The 25,062-nt window shown below is 32.5% G+C and overlaps 1 protein-coding gene across 14 annotated transcripts in view; it reads left to right on the top strand.

Moving 5' to 3' along the window:
- Positions 1-25,062, top strand: part of CCDC91 (coiled-coil domain containing 91) — a 438,752-nt gene that overhangs the window by 211,676 nt on the left and 202,014 nt on the right. For 9 of the 14 annotated variants that reach the window (XM_088798604.1, XM_088798607.1, XM_088798614.1 and 6 more), the window contains 2 exons: positions 23,401-23,561; positions 24,549-24,684. In XM_088798604.1, coding sequence (XP_088654730.1) covers positions 23,401-23,561; positions 24,549-24,684 — 297 coding nt within the window. Of the gene's footprint in view, positions 1-23,400; positions 23,562-24,480; positions 24,685-25,062 lie in introns of all 14 variants that reach the window. The other 5 variants (XM_074325866.2, XM_019737205.3, XM_074325865.2 and 2 more) reach the window with 1 other exon arrangement.

Consider the following 25,062-nt stretch of genomic DNA (forward strand, 5'->3'; position numbering starts at 1 on the left):
AAGAGATAAGTATTAACCAATTTTTACCACAGCTTAAAATCCAAGAAGATTACTAAGAAACATTTGGTTTAAGTTTTTAAAGTACTTGGGGGAGAGTAGAAACTTTCATTCTTGGGATTAGGATAAAGGATTTTGTTAAATGAAGAGTGTAGCGAGCTTAGTGTGTTTAGTGAGTGTCCTGCTTCAGGGCTGGCGGTTAGTTGGAGGATGATTTCATAATAGCAACTGAAAAAATGAATCTGTTTCTTAAAATGTGTATTTACAGCCTGCAACACTGTTGTGAATGAATTGAGTTACCTCAGAACCTGCATCTCACTGTAATATTAGCATCATTTACGTAGTGGAACCTTTCAAAATGCTAGTTTACAATGCAGTACTGATGATAAAATTAATAAATTGGCAGCCAGTTAATAAAGTGTACATGTTGATTCTTTGCACAAACTATTATCTGTAGACACATATCTCATTAAGGTATGGCATCTAACTTAGACAATGTACCTCTCCACTTCCGTTATCATAGAGCCGGAGAATGTAAATAAGAGATGAATCTATGAAATTATCAATCTCCTTTTTTTCCTCTGGTTTTTACTGTCAGTAAAAGTTTGGTGATTATTACTTTATTTCAGTGACAGCTGTTCAATGAGCAGAATTGCCTTTATTCAAGCATTTTCTGCCTATTTCATAGCCTTACCCTCTGGCTTGTCCTCCATGGCTTATTCTGTTAGAAACCTATGAGCCAGTCATTCAGACATGATCTACATTATGTTCCTAGATTAGTGTGTTTCCTTCTTTTGGCCTTTGCTCCTGATCGTAATATCTTCCCTTCATCTGCCATCTGTTTTTTTGAGTCTTTTTTTTTTTTTTTTCCTTTCAAGAAAAGGTATAGCGCTTTCACTGAATTTGTTTCATGTCTCATAATCCCTCCTTCTTAACTACTGTGTCATTCTTTTTTTCTGCACCACCTGCTTGGCACTTAGTTTATGCCAATTTATATATTTTTTAATTTGGGTAAAATACATGTAACGTAAAATTTACCATAGTATTAATTTTATGTGTACAGTTCACTATTGTTAAGTATATTCATTCACATTGTTGTGCAACTGAGCTCTAGAACGTTTTCATCTTGTAAAACTGAAACTCTATAGCCATGAAACAATAACTACCCATTTCCTCCTCCCCCAGCCCCTGGCAATTACCATTCTACTTTCTATCTCTATGAACATGACTACTCTGCATAGCTCATATAAATAGAATCTTACAGTATTTGTGTTTTTGTGACTGACTTATTTCACTTAGCATAATATCCTCAAGGTTCATCCATGTTGTAGCATGTGTCAGAATTTCCTTCCTTTTTAAGGCTGAATAACATTAACATTTGTATGTATAGACCACATTTTGTTCATCCATTTATCTTATTAATGGACACCTGGGTTGCTTCCTTTGGCTATTGTAAATAATGGTGCTGTGAACATGAGTGTACCAGTCTGTGTTTTTCACATACTTTATCAGTATGACTCCTGTCTCTGCATGTCCGTTTTCATCAAAGCCTTGGAGGGCAGACACTGTGTTTTAATCCTTTTTGAATCCTAGGGACCTAGGATAGCATTGTGCCTTATTAATAAACAATGCTCATTGTTTCTTGATTGTTAGTAGAGCAGATTTACTTCTTTAAAGTAATTGTTTTTGATTTTTTTAATCCTTTGGGTGTTAAAAAAATAGTCTTTCAATCACAAGTTAGAGGAAGGCAAACCCAAACTGTCCTTAAAAAAATATGATTTTGGAAATTTTAGGTAATTATTGAAAGATGGCTAAGAAGGTATTTCTTCTAGGGCTCAGTTAACTTCCTGGTCATTCCAATTTAGACAAATGATGGAAATAATGATTAACAAGTGTGGTTATTCAGATTTTCAGAAAGAGAGAATAGCAATTTTTCTTTTCTTTTCTTTTTTTTAATTTTCTTCCCTGGTTTTACTGTGTATCAGCAGATAACAGTTGAGGACTGGAGAGGTTAGCCTAAATTTTAGTTCAAAATATTAGTGGTTTAGAAGCAATAATATTAGTATCCATTCCTTTTGCCTTCCCCTTTTTTTCTTATTTGTTTTTCTCAGCATTTTTCTACAGGAAAATCATTCCAGATTTTGCATAGTATATAATATCTGAAAATTTTCAAGTTGGCTACTCATGGAGCTCTATTTTTTTAATAATTTCTTCTTTTGCTAAGAAATCTTTTTTTGACATTGTTCTCAAACAATTAACTATCTTTTATAAATTTTTTATAAGACTGGTAATGCTCTATTTTTTTAGGAAACTATCTTAAAAATGAATGTTTATCTTGTGTACACACATGCATATATGTACATGTATAAATGCAAATAGATACATATCACAATATTGGCATACATATATATTTATATGTCTATATATAGATATCTATATGTATATATAGATAGATACCTATATCTATATCTATACATATAGATACATATACCTATACATATAGATACATATACCTATATCTATACATATAGATAGATATACAGATATATAAATATCTATATCTATATATATATATAGATATAGATATTCTGATTTCTTCCCTTATCTTCACTTTAATTCCAGTGCAAGTTCTCTTCCCTACCATACCCTTTTGAAGGAAGGACTTTATCTTTGCTTGAACTTCCAAGTTCTAAGAGCGTTAATTACTCTGTTAGTCTTGGTTTGACTGCAGTATATTTTTGATTGTTTTCTGATGTCAGCAGACCCACAGTTTTAGAATCCATGCAAATTATTTAATTTTTTAGAGTGATTGTTCATTTATTCATTCACTAATTCACTCATTATCATATGTTTAAATGTATACCGTGTATCAGACACTAAGTGCCATGTGCTGTGGATCTTATTCCCTTTCCAGTGATGCCATATGAAAATTGTCATTGCAAATGACAGAATGTTTCATGAAATGTGTTGTTAATATTGGCAAGCACTTTTATCAGTAATCTTAGATTCAAGTGTTTGATAGAGGTTCCATGAAAACAATATGAGGTCAGAAAGAGTTGTTCTGTTGCCATTGTGTACAATGTGGGTGGTGCTGTTTTAGAGGAAAATGACTGTTCACTTTTGACTTTTAACGATATAAACATAAATTGTCTAGAAGGCGAGGTGGGAGGCAAAACCTTGAATACTGTCCTTTCCAATATGTTTCTAAGTTCCTCGTAGTACTACACAGACCACATTAGAATGCATTGACCATCAAAGGGAAAAACAAGTGGTCCAGATAGATACTTTAATCCAAATTAGCTCCTTCAAAACAACTTATATAGAAGGCGAACTAAACTGTCTGTCATAAGCCGACCCTTTAGAAGGAATAATGGGAATTGGACCAGCAGATGTTGAACCAAATAACTTAGATGTGGTTCACTTTGCATCTGGAGCTATTTGCATACAAAGCCAACAGGAAAGTTCAAACATTTTTCTCAAGACATTGGCAGAGAGAAACCTGGAAGACAGATGCCTTTTTGATTTCATGGTTCAGTTTTTCCATTCTCCATTCTCCTGGCCAGGAAAACCTAGGACAACAAATCGGTCATTTTATTAATATCCCATTACTCTCCTTGCTAACTCTGTTTTTCCAGTAGAATCTGTGTTACACATCTACCAGAGTTCAGAATCTGAGTCCACACGTGTTTGTTTGAGACAAAAATTGTTGTGATATTTTTCTTTAGATTAATCTGAAGAATTTAGATTAACTGAATTTTGCTCTGATCTGTATTTGAGGTAAAATTTTAGGGTGACTTATTACATATTCACATACCTGTATTATAATAGGCAGTGTGTACCCATACTGTTTAAAGATTTTCCATTCTTTATACTTTTTATCTATATTAGACATTTTTTTTTGCCAGGAGATAAACTGGATTTCCACTGTAGTGAAATAATTTTGTTATCTCTATACTGATTATTTGAATACAAGAGTGCCAGAAAGCTTCTTTTTGCTACTTCTGGTATTTTTTTCTTACCTTCCCAGTTACCAATTTACCTTCAATTTTTCTGGAGCCAGATTTTATAAATGATAACTAAGATAATAGTTTCTATAAAGCTGTGAGTTATTACTGTACATGTAAGTATTAGTCTTTATGTGGATTTTCAGTAATTTATTGCTGTTTATTAATGTATGTAACAGAATGGATCAGTGATATTTGTTATGACTTTGAAGTTTAGGATTATAATCTTCACTTATAATTAATTAAGTGTGGTTTAAAATAAAATATCTCTGACTGTGAAGTGTTCTGCCTTTGCTTTCAACTGTTTAACTTCTCTGAAAATCAGTTATTTAAGCTATAAATTGAAGGACTAGATGATATCTAAGTGCTCCTCCAAATTTTGAGTTTTAAGTTTATTTTTAATTTTTTTCTGAGTAGCTTCCACTAGGTGAATGATGGTGTCCGATTTTAACTGCATGGTCCAGCTGTCACAATACTAATCTAGTAAACTGTATTTGTTCTAAAAACATAGCTATAAACACAGAACACAAATATTAATCTGAAGAACTGTAATACTGAATAGAAACTTTGTCCTTTTCTATGTACTTTAATTATTATCAGTTACTCTTTAAACTGATTTTTATTACAGTATTTTGTAGTATAATCTTTTACCTATTCTATGTAATTCTGAATTTAGTTTTTTAAAAAATAGTGGTTTGATTTTTAGGATATTATAGAATAAATTTTTAAAAATAAATAAAAATAAAGCTTTGTAGGGATTTTCTCATGTTGCTAAAAACTGAAATGTTGGCAGCGAATTATTTTTCTATAAGATGAAGATACTGCTCTTTATCATACTGCTGAATTAGTAAAAAAAACAAAAACAAAAACAAACAAGTTCTATTTGGCTCAATAACAGTAGGAATCATTGCCTAGTTTTCTTATACCAATATATAAATTTCTATGTAGCTGTCCTTATGAATTATGTTTCTTTGACCTCAGAAAACAAACTTTTTATTGTTTTTGACAGACAGGCAGACACACATATGTAGTACAAAAAGCATGAAAGAAAAGGGAAATATTGATGGTATACATACAGTGAAACTTTTTTTTTTTATCATTGTCCACTGGTCTCACTACCCAGATATAATTTGTTTTATATGTTCCTTTGTAAACCTCCAGATACCTTCCAAGAACGTAAACATGTGAATGTATCCTCCTCTTCTTTATATGTGGATGCCAGCGTACTCTATATACATACTAACATCTCCTGCTTGCACCCCCTCCCCCCCACAATTGAAGTTTCCATAGGAGTACTTAGAGACCTTCCACATTCATTGTAGTGCTTGTGTAGTACTCTTTTGTATGGATGTACCATAATTTATTTAACCAGTTATTTTCTTCCTAGTTCTTGCTGTTAAAAACAGCCCTGCAGTGAATATTCCTGTATTTTCAACAAAGCTATTTTAATATAGATGATAATTTATGTTTCTATGAATTAATGGAAAGATTATGTATAATTACCAAATAGTTTACTTACTGATTTTACTAATGTAAGTATGGGGCAGATAAATTCTCTAACTCTGAATAATGGCAAATTTCATATATATATGGTCACACCTAAGAAATGTTTGTTACATTGAAGGTGAAGGTAATTTTATAAGAACTTTGAAAATAAAGTCTTTAGCTGACCATGGACAAATTCATGGTAGTGTGATGGGTAGAAATGCCCTTTAGTTGTCATATTGTGTTTTTTAATGTATAAAGTAATGTTTATTGCAACATTGTTTATAATAGTCCCAAACTAGAAACAGCACCAATGTCCATCAAAAGTGGAAAGTTTAATATTTTAGAGTATATTTATCTAATAGAATACCATACACTTGGCAAATTAACAAACTACAGTACACATAATAATATGAAAGGATCTCAACTTTAAGGGATCAGTTTGAGGACTCAGTTGACAAACTGTTCTATAATTCAGATCCTAGTGCTGGAATCTGTGAAATTTAGAGGGTCAGCTTCCTTTTGGAATCTTGGAATTCTTTTGTTTGTTTTTTAAATCTCATCCTACCCCCTCTCCTTTGACAACCATAAGCTTGTTCTTTATATCTGTGGGCCTGTTTTTGTTTTGTTTATTTACTTATTTTGGTGTTTTTTTTTTTTTTTTAGATTCCACATATAAGTGAAATCATGATATTTGCCTCTGTCTGATTTATTTCACTCAGCATAATACCTTCTAGGTCCATCCATGTTGTTGCAAAGGCAAGATTTTATTCTTTTTTATTGCTGAGTAATATTGTTTATATATGTGTATAATGTGTATAATATATATCACATCTTCTTTATCCATTCATCTATTAATGGATGTCTACGTTACTTCCATATCATGGCTGTTACTAGCAATGGAGTATGTCTGTCTTTTGGAATTATTGTCACGCGGGGCAGCCTGTGGGGTCTCAGCTCCTGCTCCCCACATAAGAATGCAGGATGTGGCTAGGCCAAAAAGGAACACCCATGGAGCCATAGGTGGTGGAGTCATACCACTATAGTCTCACTGGAGGCTGGATTTACATGACGTGCGACCTACTCTCTGCTCTTCAGCCAACCGACCGACTCTCCTAGACTCTCCTCTCGACTCCACTCCCCAATGCAGCTGTGGCAGTTATATTAGTGGCCAGTGGCTAACTGGGTACAGCTGATAGCCAAATAACCACTACCGATGGCCATCTACTACCCGAGTCAGCACCCCCGACAGAGGCTGAGAGCCTAGAAACTGCTCTCTGGGACTCTGTCCCCACAATTATTGTTTTTGTTTTCTTCAGATAATACCCAGAAGTGGCATTGCTGGATAGTATGGTAGCTGTGTTTTTAATTTTTTGAGGAATTTCCATACTGTTTTCCTTAGTAGTTGCACTAATTTACAGTTCTACCAGAGGTACATGAGGGTTCCCTTTTCTCCGCACCCCTGCCAACACTTGTTGATTTACTGATGCTAGTCATTCTGACAGGTGTGAGGTGGTATCTCATTGTGGTTGACCTCCTTAGATGAATTGTTTTGGATAAAGTCCCCTTAATAATGGCCAATAATGTTCAGATAAACAAAACAGAGACTGCCTAAAGTGTTTAGAAATTATAACAGAAAGATGTTTAGGGATATACTTTAGAACTAGGAACAAATGGTGAAGTTTTTACCAAATCTTAATCCTATGGAAAGTTTTTCTGCCTGGCATAAAAGTTTTGATCATTTTTTTTATCTGTCAAGTCTGAGGTGAGAATAGAGGACATGGGTAAAGGTGATTCAGCTAATTTGAATGGGAATTTTAATTCAATTTGGCAGGTATCACAGAGTTGATAAAACACTTTAATCAAATACTACATATAGTTTGGTTATTAAGAAGCCCTTCAGCCAACTAACTCAACTGTTACTTTTCTTCTTCAGACATTCCCTTAACATTTATGAACACAGAGCAAATAAAACATAAGGAAGTTTTTGGTGATAATCTTGTTCACTTATTTAGTTTAGATTAAACATTTATTCGATTTATCAATCCATTAGGTTTCTAAAGGGATATTCTTATATTATTTTAAATTCTCGGTCTTATGATTGAAATACAAGAAATTTATCAATTTTGTTTTTCTAAATTTTTGATATAGATTAGATGCTCATTGGTTATGATACTATTTGAAGTCAGAGTGAGACTATTTATTTTCTACCTTCTCGTCCTTGTCTCCCTCATTCAATAAACATTTATTGTGTATCAAGTACAGGGGGAACAGTGGAAAACAAAGAAAATAGACAATGCTATAAATTTGTGAAATTAACATTTGTTAAGTGGAGCATAGTGTACCAGATAGTGAGTTGCATTTCAACATCTGACTACACGAGACATTGAAATACAGATGTTTATTATTCATCGGTCCTGGAGGAAGTACATGGCTTGCCTCCAGGGTCCACATGGGGAGGTCAAGACAGGATGCACACCAACAGACAGGACCTCAGGCACAAGCCTTTATTAGGGTCACTGGCTGGAGTACTTGGGAGTTCCTGGGCTAAGGCTGGATTGGTGAATTTAAACCAAAAGAGTGGGGTTTCAGGTAAGCTTCGTGGTGGTCTTACCGAAGGGGCACACAAGGGAGGCAGGGAAGACTGTTGATCACAAAGGCTGTTGGAGAAATCTTACCAGAACTTGTGTTTGTCTGTGATGACTCTGCAGGCTGTTATTTAAGGAATGTGCTTGCATGAGAGGGAGAGTCAGTTTAAGGTCTCTGTAGGCCTTTTGGCCAAACAATGGATTTTGAGGCAGCAGTACCATGGAATAGCTTAGCTGAACTCTTGACATACAAGATGGCCTATATGAGTCTTACAAACTAGAAAGGTACACAAAAATTAAATGATTTTAGATAATTACTTAATTGTAACTAGGATATCTTTTTTAGGGTAGATACAAGGTGTCAGGATAGTGTGAACAGAGTGAGATGGGTACTGCATTATAGCCAGGAAGGCTGTCAGACCAGTGCCTGAGTCCAAATAGGGTCAGCAGGGCAAAATCTTATAAAATGTTTGGGGAAGCAGGGCTTATCTGAAAGTCCTTAAAGCTCTGCAGCAGAGACGAGGGAGATGAACAGAACATTTTGCTTTTCAGATATTAAATTTAGTCAATATCGGCACTCATTTAATTTTATATTTGCTTTCTCATATATTAATTTCTCTTTGATGATTGTTATTTGCTCTATTTTGTTGGGTTTATTCCTCTATTTTCCTAATTTTAAAAAATTCAATGTTTACCTCATTAACTTTAACCTTTCTTTTCAAATATAAGCATTTAGGGATATGATTTACCTTCTGATTATTATTTTAACTGCATCTTGCCAGTCTTGATTTTTTAAATCGGTCATAAATATTTTCTAATTTTCAATATGAATTGTCCCTTGAGTTATTTTTGAAGTATTTCTTAATTTCTAAGCATTTAAAAAATTATTTTAATTGTTTGCTAACTTGGTTGCTTTATGGGTAGAGAAACTAGTGTAATACAAATCCTTTGTCATTTGATGAGACTTGCTCTGTGGCAAAATGCTATCTGAGATGACTGACATTGACATCCCCTGGGAGCTTGTTAAAAAACACAGAATCTCAGGCTCCGTTCCTGACCTGCCATTGTAGAATCTGCATTTGCACAAGATCTCCAGGTGACGCTTGTGCACGTGAAAGTTTAGGAAGCACTGCTCTACTGTACCTGTATAGATAATAAAATTTTTCAGAAGTGATAGAGTTTTCTGTAAGTGATTTTTTGGGTTTCTTTAATCTGTAGATTAGTGATCTTCCTGGATCCAGATTCAACCCATACTTTAAAAAAGCCCAACACATTCTAAGCAAGGTATAAAGAGATATTCATACCTGTTACCACAGCACACCAATTACGAAGAGTAAATCATAAAGGTAGCCAGAAAGAAAATAAATGATTACCTTTGAAGGAGCAGCAGTAAATGGAGCCAACTAATTTCTCAACAGCAATTATGAAAATCAGAAGAGGAGTAATAATCTCATTATGCAGAGAAAAAATGTCTATCAATCTAGAACTACTATGTAGATGAAACTATCCAAAAAGGACAAGGATATTTAAACCCAGCCTCCCAAACCCCTCCCTTCTGGCAGCCATCAGTTTGTTCTCTGTATCTGTGAGTTTGTTTCTGTTTTGTTCATTAATTTTGTTTTTTAGATTCCGCATGTAAGTGGAATAATATGGTAATCGTCTTTCTTTGTTTGACTTATTTCAGTTAGCATAATACCTTCTAGATCCATTCATGTGGTCACAGATGGCAAGATTTCATTCTTTTCTTTGGCCAGATAATATTCTATTGTATATATGTACCTTGTCTTCTTTATCTAATCATCTACTGAAGGTGAAGGGATTAAGAAGTACAAATTGGAAATTGCAAAATAGTCATGGGGGTGTAAAATATAGTGTAGGGAACATAGTAGTATTGTAATAACTATGTATGATGCCAGGTGGGTACTTAACAGAGTGATCACTTCATAAGTTATATTAATGTCTAAATACCGTTCTGTATACCTGAAACCAATATAATATTGAATATTAACTGTCATTGAAAAATAAAGAACAAGGACAAGCATTTTCAAACAAACATATACTGAGTTTGCCAACAATGACCCTCTACTGGAAAATTCTCAAAGATGAACTTCAAGAAGAAGGAAAATTATTTGTGATGGAAAGTCTAAGTTGCATGAAGAAATACAGAAAAAATGATAAATATGCAGGTAAATCCAATATACTTCGTATAAAAACTAATACTAGTAATAATGCCTTATAGTAATAATATGCATTTAACTATATAAATATACATGCAGATTCTGGGACTATATATGTAAAAAAATATTGGACAACAATAGCATAATAACCAGAGAAGTAATTATTCAAAGTTGAATGTTCCATAGTCATTGTATTTTTCAAGAGGAAGATAAAAATACTGATTTGCTTCACGCTTTAATAACTTAAGAATGATTGTTAAAAGTTCCAGGAAAACCACCAAAATAAGAGAAACAGAGTATATAACTTCCAAACTGATAGAGTGTAGGAAAAAGGAAACAAAATTAGTTCAAAAAAGAAAAAAGAAAAACATAAAATGGCAGATTAAATAGAAAGCCAAAACTAAGATGGCCGAAAAAAGAACCATATATGTACAATAGTAATAACATTAAAATATTAATGGACTAAGTATTCCAAGTCAAAGACACTCATTGTCAGACTTGATAAACCAACAAAATCTAGCTTTATGCTAGACATGCATGTATGTATCTATGGAAAGGAGTTTTAAACCTTTTAATTCAAAGATATATTTTAAGAGATAGTAAGAACCTTCTAAATATCATAATTTACAAGTCAAAATGTATATATAGCCCAAATAAGAGAGAACTAAAACAGTGAAAAATAACTTTATTCATAATATTTACAATGAATAAAATAAAGCTTTGTATACTACCATTAGGTTGGTAATTTTTTTTCTTTGATAATTTCCATCATCCTATCAGTACAAAACAGGTTTTAAAATTTCACATTAAATCTAATATGAATTAAGGAGTACTGTGGGGTAATCTTGTTTTTCACCATGGAAGCTGAAATGTATAAAAGAATGGAAGGTATAGAATTATTGATAATTTTACTAACCTATTAGATTATTCTGAGTTACTTATAACTTTAAAACTTGAAGTTACAGAATGTCATCTTTATTTTATTGCCACTTTTTGTTTTAGATTTTAAATGTAAAATGTATTTATATGGCACATTTTTGTTTCATGAAAATTACTCTGTTTATGTTTCTCTAGAGTAAAATACACTTTTTGTTGTGGTGTATAGGTTGGGGACACTTTAGATGCACATTTTGATAATCTCTTTTTTAGAAGTAGTCAAGCAGCATGTTATTTCCATTTTTTCGTTGTAGGATTACTATTGTTAGTAGATTTAAGTATCTAGCCTCTTTAGATTCTTACAAGCTACAGATTTCCCACTCTTTCCATTTGGATGTCTATTGGACATTCAAAGTCAAAATGCCCTTCTCCAAAGGACATGTTGGGTTATTTGATACTGGGTTAATTTTCTGGCTGTCTTCCCTTGGAAACATGATGAAGTAGAATGTTACTAGGCAACAGTGTTCATGGATAAAAAATGACCCTGATAAATAAATTCTGTCTTTCAAGGAACTCTGTGAATGAGCTGTATATACTTGTTTGGAAGCCATAGTTTTGGACTTTCCTGAGTGTGTTAACTCTTATAACTAAATGTGTTTGTTTTGAAACTCCTGGTAGCTTTACCTATAAAATTGTTTCAAGAGATAATGACTCGTGTGGAACAAATGACAGGCTTAATGTGGGCCTTATCCTCACCTGGGAAGTCATTGTCTATGTGCACGACTTGTGACTTGAGTTGATAGCAGAGACTAGCTCCTTTATTGCTGCAAGGACTTTCCTGTGAAAGAGAAACGTTTGACATTGCTTGTATACTGTGTTTCTATCTCATATCTTTGTACTTCTCCCTGTGAAATAGTATATATCAACTAGCTGCTCCTATAAATAGCCTCAAAAGAACCAAGATTTTTAACCTCTGAAATAGTACTGTTTTCATGAACTTGAAAAGTTGCATGGAATATTCTCCCAAGTGATAATTATATAAAGGACAGAGGGTGGGAAGAACTACTATTAGCAATCAGGAAACGTTCCATTGTAGTCTTAATCTGTAACTGTTTAGCAGGATAATACAAGCAAGACATTTGAATTTTTCAGACCTCATTAACAGTAAAACGTAAAATTTCTTCTATGTGCTGTTTTGGTCACAAAGAATTAGGATGACACCAATGTTTTGATGAAGTGAGTAGAAGGATGGAGTTGCCAACAACTAAGACTGGGAAGGCTGCTGGTGGAAAAGGTTAGGTGCAGAAAGAGGAGTTCAGATGTGGACTCTGCAGTGCCCATAAGAGGATCCTTTGTTTCCACCTAGACACTGGACTTTTTAAAACTACCCAGACCACAAGGGGCATCATATTCACTTATAAGATATGGAAGTAAATATATATTTGAGGTATTGATGCACCTCTGATCTCAAAGTTGTTGTTTTTCTTTTCTAAGTTATACCTTTATACTCAATAAAATAAGCTTTCATCAAGGCAGTGTAAGTCAATTGTGTTTTATTCTTTGTTCATTGTAGAGGTAGAATCATATTGCAGTTAACTTGTCACTTGTTTTGGTGAGTTAAATAACTGAATATTTCAGACCTCAGATTGATATTTCCCTTAAATGAACAGTTTGTAAGGCTTTATACCCATTCATGAGGTTTTTTTTTTTTTTTTTTTTTTTTTTAAAGTCAGGTTTTTCAGCATTTGTATGACTTACTAAGTATTTTATTATTGTTTGTTTTAGTCTTTTATGCTTTCAAGAAGTGTAGCTTAGGCATTTTATTGCAGTGTTCTGTGACAAACATTCCTTAGATGAAGGCATATCCCCTTTTTAATTTTTACTTCGAAGATTGCAAGTTGTACACCTTTATCAATTTATTTCAGCCACATGGTTCCTTACTTTTAATGAATATAATGGTAATAGAATGTTATATAAACTACATGCTTCTTTTGGATTTGGGCATATAGCATTTCTTGGAGGTAATTCTAGGAGTTTAGTTGTCTAATAATAGCTGCTATTAGCTATTAGGTGTCAAATAGCTTCTTTTAAATGGTTAAAAAATAGGATATAATGACATCCAACAGAGTTAAGAGTTCTATGATATGTAGTGCACTCAACTTTTGCTTTTGAGTCCTCACTTTGGGTTGGTGGTATATGGCTTTAGAGATCTAGTTCTAGAATAGGTTGGTTTGCTAAGTTTTTTTATGAATAGTGTTTTCATCACAGATAAAAATAGGCAGATCCACTGCTGTTGAAAACTGTTATGATTATAAGGTTTATAAAAGCCACATAGATGTATTATATACATAGTCATGTTGATGCTGCTTAACTTTGATAGGAATACTTAAATATAGCACTCGATTTGAATAGTATAGTTGAGTCAGACATTAATGTGGGCAAAATATCCCTCAGGCTGTAAGGTGAACAGTACTGTGTGTACACATGATCACCTGTGTAGGCTGAGTCAGCTCCTGGCAAATGGGAGTTATGTTGTAATATACGGATACCTGTCAGTATGTTGTTGTAAAACTTTTTTATTGATATTTATATTTTATGATTTAGATAACAGGAAAATAATTTTTTCACTTCAAGAAACAGTAATTAAATAAAAAGTATTAACATAAGAATATTGAAACAGTGGGATGGGCTTATAGAAAGAAAATAATCAGAACAGAATAAGAGAAGAAGAAATATGCAATTGAAGAAAGAATAGTATACATAGAAGAAAGACAATAGAAAATCTTCAGAGCTTAAAGAGAGTGGAAATTGTGGCAAGCTTTCTATTGATTGTTTATAGGTAGAGAGTGAAAAAGAAATAATTGTGAATTACATTTTGCGAATATCCACATACTATAACTAGTATGCTATTTTATTCTCTTGAAGGGCAGAAGTGGACTTTTGTTTTGTTTTACTTCATTACTGTTTCCCCAAAAATAAGACCTAGCCGGACAATCAGCTCTAATGTGTCTTTTGGAGCAAAAATTAATACAAGACCCCGTATTATATTGTATTGCATTATATTATTATATTTTATGTTATGTTATGTTATGTTATGTTATGTTATGTTATGTTATATAGACCCAGTCTTATAGTAAAGTAATATAGGGTCGTAGATTAATTTTTGCTCCAAAAGACGCATTAGAGCTGATTGTCCAGATAAGTCTTATTTTGGGGGAAACAGATTAGTTTTGCTTTCTCCTGGCAGTAGGATATAGTTAAGTTTATTTGAGGATTCTTGGTTTTACTTTATTATTTTAATTGACATTGTTAAATTACTGTATATATTCTAGCTAAGCATGTTTTTCTTTCTTTTTAGGCTTTTAATAACAGAGGTAACTTTTGTTGTTGGTATCATTTAAATATACACTTAAGAAAGTTAGTTTTATTAAATTCTTCTTAAGTTTTCATCTTTTTTTAATACTTTTCATATTAGGTGGTCTATGTTTTGTTTCCTCGTCTTGTATTTTTCATTGTTTACGTACTAGAAAACACACACACACACACACACACACACACACACACACACAAAACCCTACATGACTTTAACTTGCATTTTTAGTCATTGTGGGATGGAGAAGAGTTGGAGTCAGAAATACATGAATTCTGATCATGACTTGATAATCTTCTAGCTAAACCTAATAATAGCTAAATAATAGCTAAACCTAAAATCTTAGGTTCTTCATTTATAAAATGATTGTTATTGTAAGCATCAAATCAGTTGACACACAATAAAATATTTTGCCCAATACCTGGTGCAGAGTATATACTCAGTCATTGACATTTCTTTCTCCTTTCTTCATTTCACTTAGCAAAACAGAAATTTGAGGTATTCTCTTTGATCATGTACAAAATATTTTTTAAATGAAAACTATTCATTGTCTACATTTAGCACACGTTTCATAGTTATCTGATTCTGGCTTTGTTCATTGTCTTCAAGCTACTTTTTATAGCTCTTTATATGTTCTAGGTAACTGATAGACATATAAAATTCTGTGATATCTAGTAGAGTTTTGATTAACTTCTCCTCTTTGGGAAAGTGTTTCACTTGCATTTGCAATTTATTTCAGCATTACTTTACTCCCCATAAATTAGTGCTATTTTGACTTTTCATTTGAACTAGTTATAACATTTGTCTGGTTTCCTCATTATATAAGTAGAATAAAAGCTTTCACATTTATTCATTTCATATCAGTATGAGAGTCCAGTTTCACCCTCTTTTAGGAAAAATTATCTTCTTATATTTCAAATATTCAATTTTTAAAATATTTCCAAGAAATGTCTAAACAAATTCTCATGAGTAGTAGATTGGTTTATTAAATGCCTATTATGTGCAGCACACTAGTATTTTATTTTAATCATTTGGTATTTGGGATGTTCCAACAGTGATATCAAGTCTACAAAAAATGGCAAGTCATTTCATGATCTCTAACTACTAAGTACTTTAGATAAGGAAATATTTATTTATATTTTCAATACTAAAATGATATTATTAGGGCACATTTTCCAATATAAAGGATGTTGTAGTATCTTTCATTGCATTTCATAGCATAGCGTCTTGAATATAGTCCCTCACTCTACAACTGTATTTTGAATAAATGAGTAGATAAAGGAGTGCCAAAGAGAGCACAACCACTTTTTCCCCTCAGGTATCGCATCATGTTGTAATGTGTTTTAAAAGAAACTTTTTCCTTTTAAACAGAGGTATAATGCACATGTACATTATTTTAGTTTTAGGTGTGCAACATGATTTTATGATATTTGTAAAGATTGCAAAATAATCACCATACGTAGTTACAATTGTTTTCGTTTTTTTCTTGTGGTGACAACTTTAAAGATTTACTCTCTTAGCAACTTTCAAATGTGAGTTTGAAAGTTTTATATCCCCATGTAATACATGATATATCAGTATTATATCCCCATGACTTACTGATTTTATAACTGGACATTTGTACCTTTTGAACCCATTCACCCATTTCATTCACACCTTACCCTTTACCTCTGGCAATCACCAGTCTGTTCTGTTATCTGTGAGCTACTTGTTTGTTTGTTTTTATTTCACATACAAGATCATATGGTATTTGTCTTTCTCTGTCTAACTTATTTCACTTAGTATCATGCCCTCAAGACTCATCCATGTTGTTATAAATGGCAAGATTTTCTTTTTTATGGCTGAATAATATTCCCTTGTGTGTGTATATATATATATATATATATATATATATATATATATATATATATATGTATATATATGTATATATACACATACACAGTGTACCTCGGTTTTCGAGCGTAATCCGTCCCGGAAGATCGTTCAGGTTCTGAAACGTTCGAAAACTGAGGCACGGTTTCCCCATAGAAAGTACTGCAAAATGGATTAATCCATTCCAGACCTTTAAAATCAATCCCGAAAACTGGAAGTTTAGCATGAATTTTACTACCTAATGATACCATATATCCATAAAATTTATGGTGTTTGTAAACCAAAATGTTCGTCAACGGAGATGTTCAATAACCAAGGTACCAGTGTGTGTGTGTGTGTGTGTACACATGTGTACACACACACACACACACACACCATGTTTCCCCGAAAATAAGACCTAGCTGGACAATCAGCTCTAATGCATCTTTTGGAGCAAAAATTATAGTAAAATAAGACTGGGTCTTATATAATATATAATATAATGCAATATAATAATATAATTAATATAATATAATGTAATACCCGGTCTTATTTTACTATAATATAAGACCGGGTCTTATATTACATTATATAAGACCCGGTCTTATATTAAATTTTGCTCCAAAAGACGCATTACAGCTGATTGTCCGTCTAGGTCTTATTTTTGGGGAAACAGGGTACCGCATTTTCTTTATCCACTCATCCCCTAATGTATAACTAGGTAATTGCCAATAATGCTGTAGGGATCATGGGGGTTCATATATGAGCTTGTGTTTTTGTTTTTGTATAGATACCCAGAAGTAGAATTGATAGATGATATGGTAGTTCTATTTAAAAAATTTTGAGGCACCTCCACACTATTTTCTATACTGGCTGCACCAATTTACATTTCCACCGACAGTTAAAAGGGTTTCTTTTTCTCTGTATCCTCACCAACACGTTTTGTTTCTTGTCTTTTTTATAATAACCACTCTATCAGGTGTGAGGTGGTATCTCCTTGTGGTTTTGTTTTGCATTTCCCTGATAATTCATGGTGATGGGCATCTTTTCATGTACCTGCTGGTCATCTGTGTCTTTTTTGGGAAAATGTCTATTCAGATTCTCTACCTGGTTTTTCAGTTGATTTTGTTCTTTTTTTTTTGCTATTGTTTTGTATGAGTTCTTTATATATTGTAGGTATTAACTTCCTATCTGATATATGATTTGTAAATCTTTTCTCCCACTGAACACTAAATAGGTTGCCTTTCATTTTGTTGATGGTTTCCTTTGCTGTGCAGAAATTTTTTAGTTTGATGAAGTTCCACTTGTTCATTTTTGTTTTTGTTGCCTTTGATTTGGGTATTTAAAAGAAACTCTTAAGGATCCATTTTCCATAGATTCAAGAGACAAAAATGGCCTCACCATATATTCATCTTAAGTTTCTTTTTTTCTACCTCTTGGAAAGTTGCTTAGAATTTGCCTATGTTTGGTCACATCCTGTGAGCAAGAGTTAAAGGAAAAAAAAATCTCAGATTTACGATAGTAGTGTGGCTTAAATATATTTATTATTTGAAATTTTTTTTCCATATTTTCAAACTTACTGGACTCTTTAGACAGTACTCTCTGGATTTTATTTCTTTTTCTTTTTCTTTTTATTTATTTTTTGGATGCTGTGAGGTTTTCTTCCTGCTATGATAATGAAGAAGCAGTGTTGATATAAATAGTTTACTTTTTTATTTTTCTATTCCAAAAGTTATAGTAATATATTTTGTGTTGACCATGCTAGCAATAGATTATGAGGACTCTACCTTTGCATGTGTCATTTAGAAATTAAAACATAGTTTCTTTAGTCATTTGCATAATTCTAAAAATTGCTCATTACAATTTATGGTATATGGTGTTGCCTACACAGTTCTTACAAACACACTATTATTCCTCAAGCAGAAGTGGAGGTTTTATTTATACAGTACTCTGGAGAATAATTATAGATAACTAACATGGTAGAAATTTCATTAATTATGTAATCCCTCTTTTATTAAGAAAGTGAGCATTCCTGTTTCTTGTGTTCCTGCCTATTATTCTTTTCTAAGCTATTACGTGTTTCTCCTTAAAACTCTAAATATTCTGTATGTATCTTGAAATCCATTAAATTACATTATCCATTAAATTATAAATCAAGGGGCCTTTCCTGTAGGGAGCCCTCCTTGAATAGAGTTAATATTTTTCTAAACATTGACTTTTACCCTGTTTAGTGCCAATTAAAACAATGTGTCTACTTGTTTTATATTTACTAACAAATCTTCATATTTAGACATGTGGATCTTCATTCTTGTATATTCTTTATTTGCCATACATGAGTGATTTTACTACATAAGCGATTTTGAGAACTCTCAACAATGAGCATCAAACAGGAAAAAATGAACTCCTACTTAGACCGGAAAATAAATCAATATATCATAGAATTTGAGTGAGATGACAATTTGTGAAAGGTAATCATCAGCCTCTAATGTACCTGTGAGATGAAAGAATGGTGAAAAGGGAGAGCCTACATTGGATAAGACTGAAAGAAAATTAGAGACTAAAAATATTTTCTAAGCGAAAAGTTGTAAACCCATTATTATTTTATTAGTGTTCTCTTGAATTATTTAACTATTAACAGAGATAAGCAGATTTCTTTGGATATAGTTAAAAATGCATGGGTATTTATACCTGTTCTTATTTAGATTTACAAGAATTATGCTTATGGAAACAAAACAGCTTTGACCACAAGTAGAGCTACTGGGGAAAAAAAAAATCACATACTATTTGGAAACTTGGATTCCTTTGCTTGTGTTGTTTTCTGACATAGTGGGCTTTTCTTGTGTTTTAGAAGAAGTCCATTAATGAAAAACCATATATCCAATGAATTTGCTAATTAACAGTACAAAGTTAAAGATGAAGAACTGCCATTAATTGCACTTTTGATTAGCTTTATAGCTGTAAAGGAGTGTATGCTGACCTTGTCTTAGGAAAGCAAGAATTTTACATTTGAAATGAAGCGTATTGTTTTTGTTCTCTTAAGACTTAAAATCAAGCAAACAAACAAAATATGAAAATATACAAATTTTGTAAATTTCTACTTCTTATAAAAAGTTTGGTTGAGCTTGGTGTTCTTGGGTAACTTGGTCTGAATTTAAAGATTTTGGGCAGGAAGGCTGACATCTATCAACTTTTGATAGACCCACAAATACTGTAGCAATTTGAAACTGAAATTTGTATCTTCTTGGCTAGATGAGAAAATAATTAAATTTTACATATTGCAATTTGTGATTTTTTTTATTATTAGGCTTAAAAATTCCCATTTGTTAAGCAAACATGTATAAAACATGTATGTCATCCAAAGTATTAATATTTTGGATCTACAGATATGGACAATATTTACCAGTGTGGAGTTTTTTAGGCCTAGTGATTGAATAGTCAGCTAAAATTCAATGAAGATGTATTTATTTTACCATAGTATAAATCTAACAGGTTAACTGAAAAAAACACACCAAAAAAAAAAAACACACAAAAAATGTATACACGTGACTTGTATACATCTTTTGTTATCAGTGTATATTGTTACAATTTTAATACAGTTTTTTCTTTTCTTAAAATATGTATACATTTTTTTGGCACCCTCTGTATTTACACATTCCCTTTTCTTCCATAGCACTACTCATTTGTTCTCTCATTTTATTTTAAAAATGAGATTTGGGTTATGATATACTCATATTCAGTGAACATTTACATTGTCAAGTTAAATTTCTTAAAATCCCGCTAATGTCTTATAATTTGAAAGCACATTTAAATTATAGTCATTTTAGGTTCAATTATCCTTATGTCTGGAATAAATATTGATGTGATTAGCAGGCATTCAAAAAGGCTTGCAACTCCAAATCTTGTGTTTGTTTGTCCATTGAGAATTCTTGACATTTTTTCACAAAAGCATCATTTCTTTGAATAAACTTATTGGTCCCTATTAATCTTTAGTTTGGATTAGGGTTTTTCTTTTCTTATTTATCCAACGTGAGTTTTGATCCTTGGGATAATGTAGCTCATGGGAGTTGAGTACTACAACCAGGAAGGGCATTGAAACAAGAAGCCTTCAGCATTATATTTTTAAGCATGTGTAATTATTTTTTTATTTATTAAAAAATTACAGTCATGAATCTACCACTTAAGATATAGAACATTACCAATTCTGGTACTCTTCTTCTGTCCTTTCCCTGCACTTCCCCCAAGGGGAAACCATTGCCCTAAATATTTCTTATCATTTCCTTGATTCTGTGTAAAACATCATTTAGAGCTACATTTTATTTCCCCATTTTCAGAAGAGGAGAGCTGTGGTTTAGAGGGGTCTGTGTAAGTTGCCCACGGCTGCGTAACAAGTAAGCTGTTATTGTTGAAATTTGAATCCATTTCTGACTCCATCGCTATGATTTTTACTTAAGCAGTAGTGTTGTGAGGTCACAGAGGTATTGAACAATATGGTATAATCAGGGAACTGTTAGTAGCACAGTGTGACTGGAATGAAGGTGGCACTTAATGTTATAATTTCTGGTGTGGGCAAATAGTTCTTTGAGATACTATTAACTAAAATGGAAAACATAAAGCAAAGCAGGGTTATATAAGATAATGGGTAAGTTTGATGTATCTGCTAGGTAGTTAAATGGAATTATCTGCTAGTTAGGTGAGAATATGCATCTGGAAGTCTGCACAGTGGTTAGTGCTAGACATGTGAATTTAGGTGTCATTAGCTTATTGGTGATAAATATGTTTTGATAATAGTAAGAATAATGTGACTTTTGAAAAGATCAGATCATGTAGAAAACAATGAATCTTAAGATTGAATGGAGAAAGAGCCTGAAAAGGAAAAAAAAAGAAAAAGTAGTCAAAATATTAGGAGGTAGTCTTAGATATAGTGGTTCACAGGTGCCAAGGGAAGAATGTCAAGATAAAGGGAGGGTCATTAGTATTACGTACTGTGGAGAACTAAAGAAAGATAAAACAAGAAGTGTTTATTTGATTTAATAGTAGCTGAAAGGAAAATTAATATCTTAATGGATAGGTCTGGTGAGGTGATGAGGATGGGTGAGAAGAAAATTGAGACAGGAATCATTTGGACATAAGGCATTTGGGTATGAAGGGAAAGTGTGATAGGCGGTAGAAGCTAGTAGAAAGTGTGAGGTTGAGGGTGACTTCCTTGCCCTCTACCTACTTCCCTCCCTCAACCTCTTCCTTTCCCTTCCCTTCATCTATCTCTTATCTTTACCTTCTTACTTTCTCTCTCCCTTCCTTTATGCTACCCACTCCCCCCCCCCCTTCTTTCCCTAGTATGATATACTTGAACGTTTAATTTTACAGATTGAGAATTTAACTTGGGTCAGCATGACATCTTGTCTTAGATTTTGGCTATAAATATGAAGACATAAAAAGATGTTAAAATGTTTTTGTGTTAGATCAGAATTACATTTTTAAGAGTTTCTTGAACTCAGGTTCATCATCATACATACCTTTTATGATCAGGAAAAAAACATACTTGTCCAACAGATTTTAATCTTTGAAATAATAATGAAAGTAACGTTAGCACAGTGCTAAAAGCTTTACATATTTTAATCAATTTAAACCTCATCGCCAACATGATGCCAATTTTACAGATGAGGAAATTGAGGGAAGTTAAGTATACTTGACAGTTGATCTATGCCTGGTATGGCAATGTGGTTCCAGAGCCTATGCTCTTAATAATAATAACTTACTATACGATAGTACCAATTTTCATACCTTTAAAATTAATTACTAATATTTTTGCTATAAATTGTAATTTAGAATTACAAGTTAGAATATTTTGACATTTTAGAGAAGTTTCTTACCATGTGGAATAGTGAATACTAGAAAAAAGTAATTTTTGAAAAAGAAATGCTTACGGGAGAAGCCAGAATACCTTATCCAGTATGGCACATAGTATTTTAAAAACACAATACTGCTCTGAAATAAAAATTTATATAAAATAATTAAATGATCCCATATACTACCAATTAGAAATTGATATATTCTTTAGTTTATTAATACCTAATGACCATATAAATGTCTTTATTCAGGCAAAAATACAATTTCCATTTTGAGCTGCCTTCCAGAATTTATGTAGAACTTCGCTGACGTTCCACTGATGCCAATGTGGAATAAAGGTCTCTATAATTTAGAAAGTCAAAACGTATAAATGGATTAATGCTAAAACTGATTTACTCTTAAACTTTAAAACACATAATACAAATAAATGTATTTGCATTTTTTGAAAGATCATTTGGAAATAAAGTAATATAATCTGTTTATTTTGCCCTCATCAATATTTTTGTCTTATTTCATGCTTGGCAATTGGCTTTCCTTTCATCACCTTTATATTTGAACCCTAATCACAATCTAATAATGTTGTGTTGTGACACTAATTACAGAATTATATTTCAATATTTTGTTTTTATAGAAACAATTCAGCAAACATGGAAAAACTGTTTTTGGAAAAGAAGTTAACAGAGACAGTTGGATTAGTTATTCTAAAGTAGTTGTTCTTCCCCTTAGCTCACTTTACTGTAATAAATCATTGATTTGACTTGCCTGCTAGGTCACAAGGTCACCGAGGACATGAATGCTTGATTGCTTAGTGCTGACTTCTTCATGCCTAGTGCCCCTGCCTGGCACTGGTAGGCATGCTAGTGTTTTTTCTTAACTAACTCAATAGATAGATAATATGTTTGAATACTTTGTCTGAGTTGCAAATGCACTTCTATGGTAATGTGTTAGTATGTAAACACTAAGACATTATTCAGTTGTTTTGTTTGCCTGGGTCTCACGTGGAAATGTCATGTTAAATTTAGAAACACTAGTTTTCGATTTCAGGTAACGGTCCTTGAGGAATAATAGTCATAGAATCCTCATTTTCAGTCTTTTTGCTTTGACTTCCCTTACCCTATTCCCTTTCCCGCCCTCTACTCTCTTTTCTCCCTTCAACCTGTTTATTTTCTCTTTAGTAATTTGTTTGTGTGTTTGTTTTCCTTTAGTGTCTGGAGTCCATCTTTCTTCAGCTTCTTCTGCGATTGTACTGGACCATGACTACTCTTCTCCTTCAGGTGGCTGCCTCTCTTCTGAGCCCATCATTTCGTCACCAGAGATTACGAATGCAGACAACAGCATTGTCAATCAAAGTATTCCTAAAACACAGGTAAAGACAAGTATATTTTTATAGGAAATTTGCATGCTTAAAAAATTGCATACTGACTTAATGCTTCTGATTTATTTTTTTTAACTTTCTGAAAGAAATATTTCTGTAGCTATTTTAACTTTGAAGCTAATATATAGAATTAAAAATACCTGAATAATATATTTGTGCTGTGGCACCATTGCAAGGTATTTAAGTAGCCTTACTTACCAAAACAGGGTTTGAGTATCTCATTTATTAAAATTGACTTAGTTTTGCATTTCAAACCTTGAACTTCCAAAGGTAAAGTAATTACAAAAAAATAATAATTATTTCTCTTTTCAGGGAAGCTTATTCTATGTTTTTGGGTATCAGAGTGTTCTTTTCAATTTTAGAGTACAAACCAAAAAGGTCACAGTGATAGGGTTTATTCATTCAATTATTTATTGATACAGGCGTTGTGCTAGATGCTGGAGTTAGTCCAGATTTTCAAAGTGTTATATACAATCTTGAGTCACCTGTTATCTTTACTAGAGAGTGATGATCAATTGGAGATTACTGATAAATTTCAAATTTTGAGTTTAAAATATAAGCAAATTCTGTTTGTGTATGTAAATTCAAGAATTGGTGAATAGCAGATGCGTCTGTACTTAATTATATACTTTCAAGCATAAGACAAAGTTTTAAGTTTTTAGTGGTTTGCTAGCAAAATAATAAATGTTTTAAACGCAAAAGTTTAGAGGAATTTTGTGTATTACTGCAAAGATAGGTTGTTGTAACAGTTTGAGGTCTTCTGTTGATTTTTCTTAAAGGGTGAAATAATTTCGGAACTCTTGCTACAACTTAATTTCCAAATGTGGTTTCTGGTGCCCTTTGGATGTTTTCATTATTTGTACAGTGTAAACTTTCCCCTCTTGTATATATTTTTTTTAATGTGGTTTAGATTCAGCAATCAACACACACTGATCTGGATATCTCACTTTTTCCATTGGGTTTAACTGATGAGAAAAGTAATGGAACAATTGCTCATGTGGATGAGTCTGAGAATCCTGGAGCCAATGTATCAAACATACAGCTTCAGCAGAAAATTTCAAGTCTGGAGATGAAACTCAAAGTTTCTGAAGAAGAAAAACAGAGAATTAAAAAGGTATATTTACATTTTCCTAAAAATATAAATTTTTGAGTGACACATTCTGGAAATATGAAATAATCACAATTTCTGATTAAAAACTCGTCAGTGGAAGAAGGTTCTCTCCTGCCTTGCCCATAGGTTTATATCAGTCATATGAGTTTATCACTTAAAAGTCTTTGGTAGGAAATCTCTAGTCTTAAATGTATACTTTTAAAGATGTGGACATCTTTTACTAGATTTTTATTTTCCCTCTAATGCTTTCCTTTTGGTTTACTTTTATTTTCTTTGAAAGCTGGTACTGTGTATTTCTTATACAGTTTAGAAGATTTATAACACTGTCTTATCCTGACAGGAAGTCAGGCATCATGGGATATTTGAAAAGAATACTTAGAT

This window comes from Rhinolophus sinicus, chromosome 1, assembly GCF_057876585.1.
Source record: "Rhinolophus sinicus isolate RSI-liver-muscle chromosome 1, RSI-T2T, whole genome shotgun sequence".
In the NCBI taxonomy this organism is placed as follows: Eukaryota; Metazoa; Chordata; class Mammalia; order Chiroptera; family Rhinolophidae; genus Rhinolophus; species Rhinolophus sinicus.